The sequence below is a fragment of the Thamnophis sirtalis genome, unplaced genomic scaffold (genome assembly GCF_051295495.1).
Source record: "Thamnophis sirtalis isolate CommonGarterSnake01/CBP01778 unplaced genomic scaffold, rThaSir2_p1.2 scaffold_15, whole genome shotgun sequence".
NCBI classification, from domain to species: Eukaryota; Metazoa; Chordata; class Lepidosauria; order Squamata; family Natricidae; genus Thamnophis; species Thamnophis sirtalis.
This window is the reverse complement of record NW_028261395.1, coordinates 4,418,452-4,431,924: the sequence shown is the minus strand read 5'-3', so window position 1 is coordinate 4,431,924 and position 13,473 is coordinate 4,418,452. Positions and strand designations below refer to the sequence as shown.

Genomic DNA, 13,473 nt, shown 5'->3' with positions numbered 1-13,473 from the left:
CTTAGATCAGTGTTTCTCAACCTTGGCAACTTGAAGATGTCTGGACTTCAAGTCCCAGAATTCCCCAGCCAGCATTCGCATTCGCTGGCTGGGGAATTCTGGGACTTGAAGTCCAGACACCTTCAAGTTGCCAAGGTTGAGAAACATTGCCTTAGATATTCCACTCCCAAACTCATATAGGCTAGTACTCTGTGTTCTCTACTCCACGCTTCCCCGTTGCTGTTACACCTCCTCCTCCTGTTCCTCCAACTATTACTGCTTGTGAGTCCTATTGCTGGAGAATAGTAACTCTTTCTATGAGCTTCAGGCTGTTTTACAAACATACACCTACCTCCTTCTCTCTCTCTCTCGTTCCCACACAGAAACACCACCACACACGCAGCTGTCTCTCTGCTCAACTTTTATAGCCAGCAATTGTTGTGTTGGCTATGAAGAGTCTTAAAGAGACAGCAGTCATAGATGGTGGCCATATTGAGGCATCCTATTCTCCAGAGGTGGGTTCCTACCAGTTCGCACCTATTCGGTTCGTCAAATCTACCAGACAGGTTAGAAGAGGTTCCACCAGTGGACCCGGAAAGCAGGCCACACCTACAGAAGAGGTTCCAAAATTTTTTGAAACCCACCACTGCTAAAGGGTTAGGGGTGCAAGGGTCTTGTAACTTGACAGCTTTAAGACTTACATACTTCAATGCCAGAGTTCCTGAGCCAACGTGACTGGAGGAGGAATTCTGGGAGTTGAAGTCCACAAGTCTTAAAGCTGTCAGGTTTGAAGACCCCTAGTTTTTTTTCTAAAGGGTTAGGATCTTGTAACTTGACAGCTTTAAGACTTGCATGCTTCAATGCCAGAGTTTCTGAATAGCTACTTGGACCGACCTAAGTACTAATTCATAATTATACCCAGTGACTCGATGCCATACAACATTAATGTTGTAACTAATAGAAGAACTGATTGAGATTTAAGGAAAAGGGAGGGGGGGAGGCAATCGCCAAATTTGAACATTATTCAAACACTACATTTAAATATTGTTGCTCTAATGGTGTAGTGGAAAATCTTTGATGTAGGACATTGCACCCTTCTAACCTGACCTCCCATCACTCATTCCACAACTGACATCATCTCTCCTTCTGGAGCAGGGGTGGGTTTCAACCGGTTGGCGGCGGTCCCCGCGGACCGGTTGGTCGGCGAACCCGGAAGTAAGTAACTTCCGGGAACGGCGAAGGGCCCACCCACCTGCCCGCGCTCCTTACCGGTCTTTGAAGGCTTCTGCGCTTCCACGCAGGCGCATGGCACATACAGCGCCTGCGCGATTCTCCGCGAGCAGCTGGATGGCACATACAGTGCCTGCGCGAGTCTCCGCGAGCAGCTGGAGCATCGCGCAGGCGCTAAGATGCATGCGTGAACTGCGCGCGTGCACGAGGACGCCGCCGGCCCCATTCCAACCGAACCGGTTGGAACGGGATTAGCAACCCACCCTTGTTCTGGAGTGATCTTATTTGGAAACATTTTTTTTCAATTTAAAACTTTTTCAGGCCTACTTAGATCAAGGGAGACACTTCTGAATGAAGAAAGGTTAGATTTTGCCCCAAATCCAATCTACGCCATCTGTTAGAATGTACATATGACTATAAAAAGCAAAGATATGTATGTAAAGATATGTTAGTCTGGGAGAAAGGAAACTGATCTGGTTTAATACCGGATGGCATGGAGCTCTGAACATTAGCTTAAAGAAAATGCCATCTTACATTGGAATTTCCTCCCGCTCCAAGGAATGCCTACTATCTCGCCAAGCATACTTATCTCCACCTACATGGATCCATCCCAGCGTGAGAAGATCATGTTGGTCTTGAACGCCGAATAGCTCTTCCACATTCTCCATGTCACAATAGTCTGGTCCTGCAGACTGTTTTGGTACAATTACATGAGTAATAGTGAATTCATTATGAGTCTGTAAGACACAAGCCCAAGAAAATAGCTTAGAGGTGCCAAGGTGGCACAGTGGTTAGGAGTGCAGTACTGCAGGCTACTACTTCAGCTGACTGCTAGCTGCAGTTTGGCAGTTCAAATCCCACCGGCTCAAGGTTGACTCAGACTTCCATCCTTCCAATGAGGACCCAGATTGTTGGGAGCAATAGGCCGACTCTGTAAAGCGCTTAGAGAGGGCTGTAAAAGCACTGTGAAGTGGTATAGAAGTCTAAGTGCTATTGCTATTAAAGACTCCAGAGACCATCCAAGACCATCATTGAATTGAATTGAATTTATTATATTTTTATGCCGCCCTTTTCCCAGAAGGGACTCAGGGCGGCTCACAACCCAAGTCGGGGGGGGGGGGGGTGTTAGGGGATACAAATAGGGAGAAAAGACATGGACAAACAATACTATAATTCAAAAACAATCAACAGCCACACCATTCGAGCGGGGACAGGAACTCATCAGCCCCAGGCCTGTCGGAACAGCCAGGTTTTAAGGGCTTTGCAGAAGGCGTGGAGGGTGGTGAGGGTCCGAATCTCCACGGGGAGCTCGTTCCAGAGGGCCGGAGCAGCCACAGAGAAGGCCCTCCTCTGGGTGGTCGCCATATCATTTTCTGGGAAGGATTGGTTCACCCCAGCTTGAAAGTTTTACAAAATCATTACTAAGAATAACAGATAATTGGTCTCTTTGCTAAGTGGCAAAGATTCACTGAAGTATTGATTAAAATTCCCAAACTCAAATGATGAGTCAAATGATTTAGTTCTATAGAACTTCTAAATAAATCCCTACAGATTAAAATTGCATTATATATTTTCTTACTGAAGGTACATAGTCTGCAATCACCCCAAAGACTTATATAGTACAAAACCCATCAGGGTTCAAGGTTCAAGGTTCAAGGTTCATTTTATTTATATGCCGCCCTATTCCCGGCGGGACTCAGGGCGGCGCACAAACCCAAGGAAGGGAAAGGAAACACAAGAACTACAACAAAAAGTACAGGGCATTTAAAACAACCAACAGCCACACGATTCGAGAGGGGAAGGGAACTCATCGACCCCAGGCCTGCCGACACAGCCAGATTTTAACAGCTTTTCGGAAGGCCTGGAGAGAGGTGAGGGTCCGAATCTTTGCGGGGAGCTCGTTCCAAAGGGCCGGAGCCGCCACAGAGAAGGCCCTCCCCCGGGTAGTAGCCCGATGACATTGGCTAGTAGACGGAACCTGGAGGAGGCCTAATCTGTGTGATCTAATGGGCCTTTGGGAGGTAATTGGCAGCAGGCGGTCTCTCAAGTACCCAGGTCCAATACCATGAAGGGCTCTTCATCAGCCCCACTTCCCCAGTAACACAAAAATTATATCACAAATCAGACAGTGAAGAACAAGAACAAAATCTTCCCATTCTCCCTCATGCCATGGGAAATCATTCTTCATAGCAACAATCATTTCCTATGGATAGGTCCCTAAATCATGTCTCATCACTGATCTTCACAGCCTTTCTGAGCCGAGGTGGCGCAGTGGTTAAATGCAGCACTGCAGGCTACTTCAGCTGACTGCAGTTCTGCAGTTCGGCTGTTCAAATCTCACCGGCTCAAAGGTTGACTCAGCCTTCCATCCTTCAGAGGTGGGTAAAATGAGGACCCGGATTGTTGTTGGGGGCAATATGCTGACTCTGTAAACCGCTTAGAGAGGGCTGAAAGCCCTATGAAGCGGTATATAAGTCTAACTGCTATTGCTATTGCTATTTCTGATCAGGTGGCCTTCCTGAATGACAGCAGGTTTGGTGCTGATCTGATCTTGGGAAAAATGCCAGGAAGGTCTCGGCTACAGCACATTGATTATTTGCATCACCCCCCCACACACACACACACCCCGAATCCAGAAGTTTCTAAAAGTGTGGTCCGAATCATTGGCCTGGCTTTTTTTTAGTAATTTTATCAGATTTGGCTGATTGTTTTTTTCCTTGACTATCTTAAAATTGTTTGAGGCTAGTTTATAAATTTCAATATAAATTTTTAAAAAATTAAGTGTTTTACTTGAGAAATCTTATTAAACTCAGATAACTCCACTCCATATTAAAGTATACAGGATAAAGCTGCTACAGGCTGGATTTTAAAACTTTTTCAGTTTTAGTTTGATTATAATTATTTTAATACAGATACCTGAGAGACCGCCTCCTGCCGATTACCTCTCTCAGACCAATTAGATCGCACAGGTTGGGTCTCCTCCGGATTCCATCTGCCAGCCAATGTCGGCTGGCGACTCCCCGGGGGTGAGCCTTCTCTGTTGCTGCTCCGGCCCTCTGGAACGAGCTCCCTGTTGAGATCCGGATCCTTACTACCCTCCCGGCCTTCCGCAAAGCCACCAAGTCCTGGCTGCTCCAGCAGGCTGGGGGGGGGGGGCTGAGAAGCATCTACCTCCATAGAAATTGTGAATGTTGGTTTTGTTTTTAATATGTTGTCTTTGTCTCGTTTTCCCCCTTTCCCTTGTCTTTTGTGAGCCGCCCGGAGTCCTCCGGGAGTGGGCGGCATACAAGACAAATAAATAAATAAATAAATAAATAAATAAATAAATAAATAAATAAATAAATAAATAAATAAATAAATAATAAATAATAAATAAATAATAAATAAACATATATGTCCTTAGGGCCTGGACTCAGCATTTCATATGAGAGTCATGGTTTAGAAACAGCTTCATTGCTAATGATAACAAGCATTATTCAACAGCAAAAGAAAGATTAAAAAAAAAATCCAAGACCCTATATTTGCTAAAATGTTTTCTTCCTTCCCTCCAAAGAATCTGGCGCAACATACCCATCATTGTATTTAATATCACTTTGCTTCTAATAAAATTTCACAAAAACTAAGAAAAATGCAACGGAGAATCACAAAAAGGAAGCAGGAAAACAGCTTAATAGTTGCAGGTTTAAGATGTGTTATGTTGTTTATGTTTATTTTATTTATATGCCACCCTTTTCCCCCGAAGGGGACTCAGGGCGGCTCACAACTCAAAACAGGGAAGGGGGATACAAACAAAAATTAAAACAACACAAAACAATGCATAATTTAAAACACACAACAGTCATACCATTCGAGACGGGGGCAACAGCTCTTTAGCCCCAGGCCTGTCGGAACAGCCAGGTTTTAAGGGCTTTGCGGAAGGCCTGGAGGGTGGTGAGGGTTCGAATCTCCACGGGGAGTTCGTTCCAGAGGAAGATCAACAATATTGCCACGAAAGTAGCAAGCAGCACATAAAAGATTTATTGAAAAGACCCTCACAGAGGGTGGGGGGAAACCCCTCGCTTATCACATCAGTACACTGATGTTTCAGATATACTTTCATTATGTTGTCATAACAAAAAACTCGTTCCAGTCAAAGTACCATTCGAAGTGCCTTTGCCATACAAATGTGAAGGTTTTATTGTACCAGTTTTCCACAGAGAATGCCACACGTCTCTATTCCTCTTGCGGTGTTTGGGTCTGCCAGCAGCAAAAACTTGTGGCAAAGATCACTGGGTAGAACCACACTTCGCAGTCCTTCGGTAGCATCGTCTAACAAAGAGAAGTGAGATAGTGACACTTAGACAACAGTCCACAGTATGTGTTCTCATACCACATAATCTGAAAAGCACTCGGCAGGCAGTGCGCTGTTTTAGAGTGGGTGTTTTAAGTGTTCAGCACTACAGCTGATCTAAAGACTATAGATCTGACTTATCCTGATCAAAACAGACTTTTGGGGCCTGATTCCCCTTTTGTTTCTTTATTGTTTCTTTACGTGGCACGACAAAACCGCGATCCACTAAAGCGCGCCCGATTAAAGCGCGTCGCTGACGTCATCAGCAGTGCGACAACAGCGACCGCGGAGAAAAAAGGGCGCTTTAAAAAGCGCTTTGAAAACAAGCCGATTCACGTTAAGGTAAGGGTTAGGGTTAGGGTTAGGGTTAGGTTAAGGGTTAGTGTTAGGTTTAGGGTTAGGTTAAGGGTTAGTGTTAGGTTTAGCGTTAGGTTAAGGGTTAGCGTTAGGTTTAGCGTTAGGTTAAGGGTTAGGTTTAGGGTTAGGTTTAGGGTTAGGTTTTGGGGGGGTTAGGTTTAGGTTTAGGGGTTAATTTTAGCTTTAGCGCTCAAGGCGTGCTTTTTTCGTCACGCTGTGATGACGTCAGGTACGCGGTTTCGTCGAGCGCGCTTTAGTCGAACGCGGTTTTGTGGTGAAACCTTTCTTTATTCTTTATACTAAGAAATGATAAGAGCCGTGGCGGCACAGTGGTTTGAATGCAGTATTGCAAGCTAACTCTGCCCATTGTCAAGAGTTCGATCCTAACCAGCTGGGAGGTTGGTGCTTTCTGAGATCGGTAAAACGAGGTCCCAGACTGTTGGGGGGGCAATATGCCGACTCTGTAAACTGCTTAGTGAAGACTACAAAGCGGTATATAAGTCTAAGAGCCGTGATGGCTCCGTGGTTAGAATGCAGTACTGCAGTCTACTTCTGCTGACTGCCGGCTGCCTGCAATTTGGCAATGGTTTCTTGTGCCGAATTGATCACTCTCTCGGTAGTGCCTTCTGCAGCTGTTAAACCAGCGTACCATACTGTAATGCAGTACGTGAGGACCAGGGGTGGGTTTCTCGCCCCGTTCCAACCGGTTCGGTTGGAACGGGGCCGGCGGCGGCCTCGTGCACGCGCGCAGTGCACGCATGTGTACTAGCGTCTGTGCGATGCTCCAGCTGCTCCTGGAGGATCGCGCAGGCGCTGTATGTGTCCTGCGCATGCGTGGAAGCGCAGAACTCGTCAAAACCGGGTAAGGAGCGCGGGCGGCCGGCTGGGCCCTTCGCCGTTCCCGGAAGTTACTTACTTCCGGGTTCGCCAACCAACCGGTTCGCGGGGACCGCCGCGAACCGGTTGAAACCCACCCCTGGTGAGGACACTTTCTATCGTGGACTGATAAAAAGAGATCATCAGCCATTGTTCTACCTGTTTTTTTTTCCGCAGGACTCTAAGGAAATGAAGTCTCTGTTGGGCCTTGCCAATCACCACGGACGTGTTGTTTCTCCAAGTGAGATCTTGACTAGTAAGCACTCCCAAGAATTTAAAAGAGGAAATCCTCTCCACACAGCCCCGCTCGATATACAGTGGGGCAGGTTCCTCTTTGTGCTTCCGGAAATCTAGCACCATCTCTTTTGAGATGCCAAGGTGGCGCAGTGGTTAAAAGCAGCACTGCAGGCTACTGCTAGATCAGCAGGTCAGCGGTTCAAATCTCACCGGCTCAGGGTTGACTCAGCCTTCCATCCTTCCGAGGTGGGTAAAATGAGGACCCAGATTGTTGGGGGCAATATGCTGACTCTCTGTAAACCGCTTAGAGAGGCCTGAAAGGCCTATGAAGCGGTATATAAGTCTACTGCTATTGCTAGTATTTAGATGTAAGTTGTTTTTTTGAGCATCATGCGGATACCTTCTGGATTTCTTCCCTGTATGCTGATTCGTCCCCTCCAGTTATGAGACCCAGTACCATTGTGTCATTCCATCCTTCCCAGGTCAGTAAAATAAGGATTGTTGGAGGCAATATGCTGGCTTTGTAAACTGCTTAGAGGGGCTGTAAAGCACTGTCAAGCGATATATAAGTCTAAGTGCTTTGCTATCGCTAAGTGCCATTGCTATCGCTATAGAATTATCTATAAAACCTATCCAGCCAATAACTTCGAAAGGTAAACGACAACAAAAAATTAACTTCCTTACTCTGAACGGCACTTAAGGTAGCAGCTGGCTTTAAGGCCCGACTGATTGGAGGAGAGTGACTAGCAGAAGCATCACACTTCTTGGCTATTATTTTGGGGAAAGTATTGTTCAGGTGTGGAGCAGGCGACAATGTGTTCGCATCAGCTGGCTCTGATGTCACTGAATTATTCTTAGTTTTCTGACCCCGAGCGATTTCTTGCTTTTTTAACTGATCTTCAAAGAATTGAAACTGTTCTGTTGCCAGTTGCTGTTGACGGATCTGTGCAATCCGTTTCTTTTCTGCCTCGATTAATTTCTCTTGCTCTAGTTTCTTCAGTAATTCAGCTTTGCCTTTGTTCTGGAAAATAGAATACATTAAAAGAACACGTCATCGGCTAAAACACGGTTAATCCAAATGAGAAGGGTACAATGCATTTAAACAACATGAAGCATAATAGATCTGAATATTTTAATATCCGTTGCATTTACCAAGAACTTCTCCAGATGTTACTAACATCTGAAGAGAGATGCTGCAACATCATTCTCCAGATGTGGATAACTCCAGCAGCCGGCTCTAGCCCGGCATGGCTAAGATGAGGACTGCTAACAGCTGCACATCAGGAACATCTGGAAGACCAAAGGGTCAAGTTTCTATACTTAAAATAGATTTTAAAAACAAAGGATCTGGATCTGGAAGATGATTAATTCTTCGGACCGGAGATTTTCTCCAGCTTAATTTATTCTGATTATTGAAGTCCCAATATTAGACTGCTAGAATTCAATACCTCTCTAATGTCTGAATAATTATTCTGCCCCATTTTGCAAGTTTCATTAGGTCATATTTACTCAAATCTTTGCCAGCATGTTTAGTTTGAATTTGGGAAACAAAAACTTATATCACAAATATACAGTATAATAGACAGGAAAGGACTGCAACCTTAACTAAATCATTAGGCTCGTGTGAAATAAATCTGGAGAGTTACATTGCATTTTAGAAAGTTATTCATACAGAAAGTGCCAGAAGAAAATATATTTTGCTATTTGCACATGCATCCAGAAGAAGCTGTAGCTTGGTGTGCATTTCATACTCATTACACATTTTATCTTGTAATGTTTTAGTATTGGAAGAAGACTCCGTATACAAAAGCAAATACAATCTCACCAACAATATAATGTTAGCCTACAAAAACACACATAATTACTTTTAGTAAATATCAACAACAACTCTCCATCTCTTCAATACTTCAGCAAAGAAATATTCTTGGCATTGACTGTCTTTCTTTTCAGCACCAAGGAATTTTTTTAAAAAAATTTTCTCGGGCCTTTTCATTTATATCAATATCTTAATTATTCATATTTATGGTGCACAGAAACTTTTAACTGCTCTGACTGCTGCTTCTGTTTATTTTACTGTCTGTCTTAATGATTATTGAAATACTAATTTTAACTTAATGGATTGTAAATGGCAGTAGAAAAACTGAGTTCCAAAGGGTAGCACAACATTTTAAATTGTAAATAAATAATGGGGGCCATTAGGCCCCCAACTTAAAACCTAATTATTTTCATAGGTTTTAAGTAGCTTCTCTAAAGGAGAACAGTTGTAATTTTCAAACAGCGATTAAAAACACCTAAGGACACAAAAAGGCATTGAAGAAAACTGTATATCTGGTTCTTCTGTCTGGAATAGAGCAGCAAAGATTGGCAAAAGAAATCAGTGCATTTTCAACAATTGCTGACACTGGAACAAGGCAGTCTTTGCAATGAATAGATGACAATGGATTGTATGTACTCTTATCTCTTATTTAGTTGATAACACCGCATTGCTCGGGTACTTTTTATAGGGGGAAAATGTCCGGACCAAATATAATTTCTAATGTTGGATTTTTCCCCTTACCAGAGGGAGCCCCCTTGTGGAGTACTGTAAAGCTGTTACCATGGCAACTCCACTGCACCTTACAGTAGAAGCCATTTTAAGGCACAACAGGCTGTATCTTAACAGAACACAGACATCGAGGGGTGTTAGGATTGTCTTACCCCCACAGTATTTTTTTCCCCAGAGGGTAAGTCATCTGTGTACCAAGTTTGGTTGAAATTGCTCTAGGCGTTCCAGAGTTATGCTGGAACACACACACACACGTGTGTGTGTGTTCTGCCTTTATTATTGTTTACAAATAACTCAAGGCAGTGAACATAGCCAACACTTGTTCCTCTTCCTATTTTCCCCACAACAACAACCTGTGAGGTGAGTTGGGCTGAGAGAGAGAGAAAAAATGACTGGTCCAAAGTCACCCAGCTGGCTTTCATGCGCGCACATGCGCACCAGGCAGCTGCTCTTCTGGTTTCCGGTGCTCCCATGTGCATGAAGACTAGTGGCCAGCATGCCAGAACCTGGAAGAGCAATAGGCAATGACTCACTTGCCCGGAGAGATGGCTCTGCATGCCAGTTCTGGAACTTGTGCCATAGGTTCGCCATCACAGCACTAGACAAAACTGGTTCTCTGATGCTGGCATTGTGACATTCATTATCAGCTCAATTGAGTGTCCATAGATCGGTAATGATACGAAACCAAGATAATGACTGTACAGACTGCAGAATTACAGGCCTTTAGGCACATGTATGATATTGTATACACATCTGAAGAGGAAGGGCTTGGATCAAATAGTTGTACTTGCCATTACCATCCTTGCTCCTTCCTTCTCTGATACCCCCATGTGAAAGAAGAAAAATGTTCTTGCGAGTTAGCCTTGCGAGTTAGTCCGGACAAGAAGCACACTCAGGAATACTAGTTCCACCTTGATTGTAAGGTTATATTAACAGGTTCCACCACAAAACCGCGTTCGACTAAAGGGCGCTCGACGAAACCGCGTAGCTGACGTCATCACAGCGCGACAACAGCGTGGAGAAAAAAAGCACGCTGTAAACGCTAAACCTAAAATTAACCCCTAAACCTAAACCTAACCCCCCTAAACCTAATCCTAAACCTAACCCTAAACCTAACCCTTAACCTAACCCTAAACCTAAACCTTAACCTAACCCTAAACCTAACCCTTAACCTAACCCTAAACCTAACCCTAACCCTTAACCTAACCCTAAACCTAACCCTAACCCTTAACCTAACCCTAATCCTTAACCTAACCCTAACCCTAAACCTAAACCTAAACCTAACCCTTAACCTAACCCTAAACCTAACCCTTAACCTAACCCTAAACCTAACCCTAACCCTTAACCTAACCCTAACCCTAACACTAACACTAACCCTTAACCTAACCCTAATCCTTAACCTAACCCTAAACCTAACCCTTAACCTAAACCTAACCCTTAACCTAACCCTAAACCTATCCCTAACCCTTAACCTAACCCTAATCCTTAACCTAACCCTAAACCTAAACCTAAACCTAACCCTTAACCTAACCCTAAACCTAACCCTTAACCTAACCCTAAACCTAACCCTAACCCTTAACCTAACCCTAACCTTAACCTAACCCTAAACCTAACCCTAAACCTAACGCTAAACTTAACCCTTACCTTAACTTGAATCGGCTTGCTTTCAAAGCGCTATTTAAAGCGCCCTTCTTTCTCCGCGCTGGCTGTTGTCGCCCTGTTGATGACGTCAGCGACGCGGTTTAATCGGGCGCGCTTTAGTCGAGCGCGGTTTTGTCGTGCCACGATATTAACAGAATCTTGCAAGTCTGAAATTACATCTTTCCCCATCCCCTTGTTTCTACTATCCAAGAAACTAGAGAGGGTTTCCTTCTGATGTAACTGCCACACTTACAATCCTTCTGCAAACTCAGATGCTTATCATCTCACTGTTGTCTTGTCTGGGGCAATTCATCCTATCTGCCAAAGTCATTCCCACACATATTACACAAAAAGGACCAGCATGTGGTGGGATGAGAAGGAGGGGGGATTTTCAGGAGGCAGTACATTCAGGGGAGAAACCTAATTAAGAGACTATTCAGTTTCAAGATGTGTGTGGGTGGTAGGAAGAGAGATTCAGGATAGCCCTCCCTAGAATCTTAAGATACGTCTATTAGGTTAGAAGCAGAGGTGGGTTCCTACCAGTTCGCACCAGTTCGGTAGAACCGGTTCGTCAAATCTACCGAACCGGTTAGAAGAGGTTCCACCAGAAAGCAGGCCACACCTACAGAAGAGGTTCCAAAAATTTTGGAAACCCACCACTCACACACACACACATACACACAGGCAGACTCACACAGAGAGAGAAAGAGAAAGAAAGGAAGAAAGAAATAAAGAAAGAAAAAAAGAAAGAAAAAGTGAGAGAGAGATGAAAGAAAAAAAGGAAAAAGGGACAGAGAGAGACAAAAGGAAGGAGAGAGAGAGAGAGAGAGAGAGAGAGAGAGAGAGAGAGAGAGAGAGAGAGAACACATGGCCGGCAAGCCACTCCCATCCGGTCACATGGCCAGCAAGCCACACCCACAAAGGAGGCCACACCCACAGAGTAGGTTCGAAATTTTTTTGAAACCCACCACTGCTTAGAAGATATGGCTTTAGTCTGGCAAGATTCTGTCTCTTTGGTGTAAGCTTATAAAGAATTGGACTCAACTGGATTTCACTGTTTTTTGTCTCTGAGCTTGGCCTGATATAACATCATAGAAAATGTTGGTGCTTCCAAGATCTCATAACACTTTTCATCAGGGCGATTATAAAGCCACATCAACTTTCTTTTATCACCTGGACATTTTAAGGCAAAAGCAGTCACTTTGTCTAAACTAAAATGAAAGATAATAGCAATAGCAATAGCAGTTAGACTTATATACCGCTTCATAGGGCTTTCAGCCCTCTCTAAGCGGTTTACAGAGTCGGCATATTGCCCCCACAATCCGGGTCCTCATTTTACCCACCTCGGAAGGATGGAAGGCTGAGTCAACCCTGAGCCGGTGAGATTTGAACCGCCGAACTGCAGAACTAGCAGTCAGCTGAAGTGGCTGCAGTACTGCACCCTAACCACTGCGCCACCTCGGCTCTCATAACAGTTTTAAAATTGCTATTTAGCTTATAATAGCTTTCACCACAAATTTATATAAATTTGTATACATTTATAATTTATACAAATTATAAATGTTTAATTTTTGCTTTGGCACTGCTATTCAGAGAATGTATGAGTTTATACTTTATCTATATAGCTGAAAAGTAAAAGGCACCTTATCTTGCATATATTCCTGGTATTCTTCATTGTATTTCTTTAACAACTCTTTCTTCAATTCATCAGTCCTTGGAAATGCTACATCCTTCAGTTTCTTTGTTAGAGAGAAAATAAGAGAAATAAAATGCAACCTTTTACACATATACATACACACAAACATATACAAACACACACATAAATACTTCTGATGCTTCATGTGCCAATTGGCTTAACCCTACAGGTAGAACAAATGATTTACTAGTATAGAATTAAATTACATAAAGGCTAGAAATTGGAGACTGTGAGTTCTAGTCCCATCTTAGCCATGAAAGCCAGCCTCCCCTCCATAAGGACTTGTGGAAAACAGCTCCAGCTGCAGAATATTTATCAATAAAGTTGACATTAAATGGCAAGTTAATTCTTTCTATCAACACAAAGATTATGCAACTACAGGTACTCCTTAACTTACAACCATTTGTTTAGCGGCTGTTTGAAGTTACAATGGCACTGAAAAAAGTGACTTATGACCCTTTTTCACACTTACGACCGTTAAAGCATTCCCATGGCCACATGATCAAAAAGCAGACATTGGGGAACTGATTCATAAGTAGCAATAGCAATAGCAGTTAGACTTATATACCGCTTCATAGGGCT

At 43.7% G+C, this 13,473-nt stretch overlaps 1 protein-coding gene across 4 annotated transcripts in view; it reads right to left on the bottom strand.

Moving 5' to 3' along the window:
- Positions 1 to 13,473, bottom strand: part of STAMBPL1 (STAM binding protein like 1) — a 41,376-nt gene that overhangs the window by 7,816 nt on the left and 20,087 nt on the right. For 2 of the 4 annotated variants that reach the window (XM_087701931.1, XM_087701932.1), the window contains exons 5-8: positions 12,839 to 12,934; positions 7,694 to 8,030; positions 5,393 to 5,517; positions 1,809 to 1,946 (exon numbers count right to left, since the gene is read on the bottom strand). In XM_087701931.1, coding sequence (XP_087558057.1) covers positions 1,809 to 1,946; positions 5,393 to 5,517; positions 7,694 to 8,030; positions 12,839 to 12,934 — 696 coding nt within the window. Of the gene's footprint in view, positions 1 to 1,794; positions 1,947 to 5,392; positions 5,518 to 7,693; positions 8,031 to 12,838; positions 12,935 to 13,473 lie in introns of all 4 variants that reach the window. The other 2 variants (XM_087701933.1, XM_087701934.1) reach the window with 2 other exon arrangements.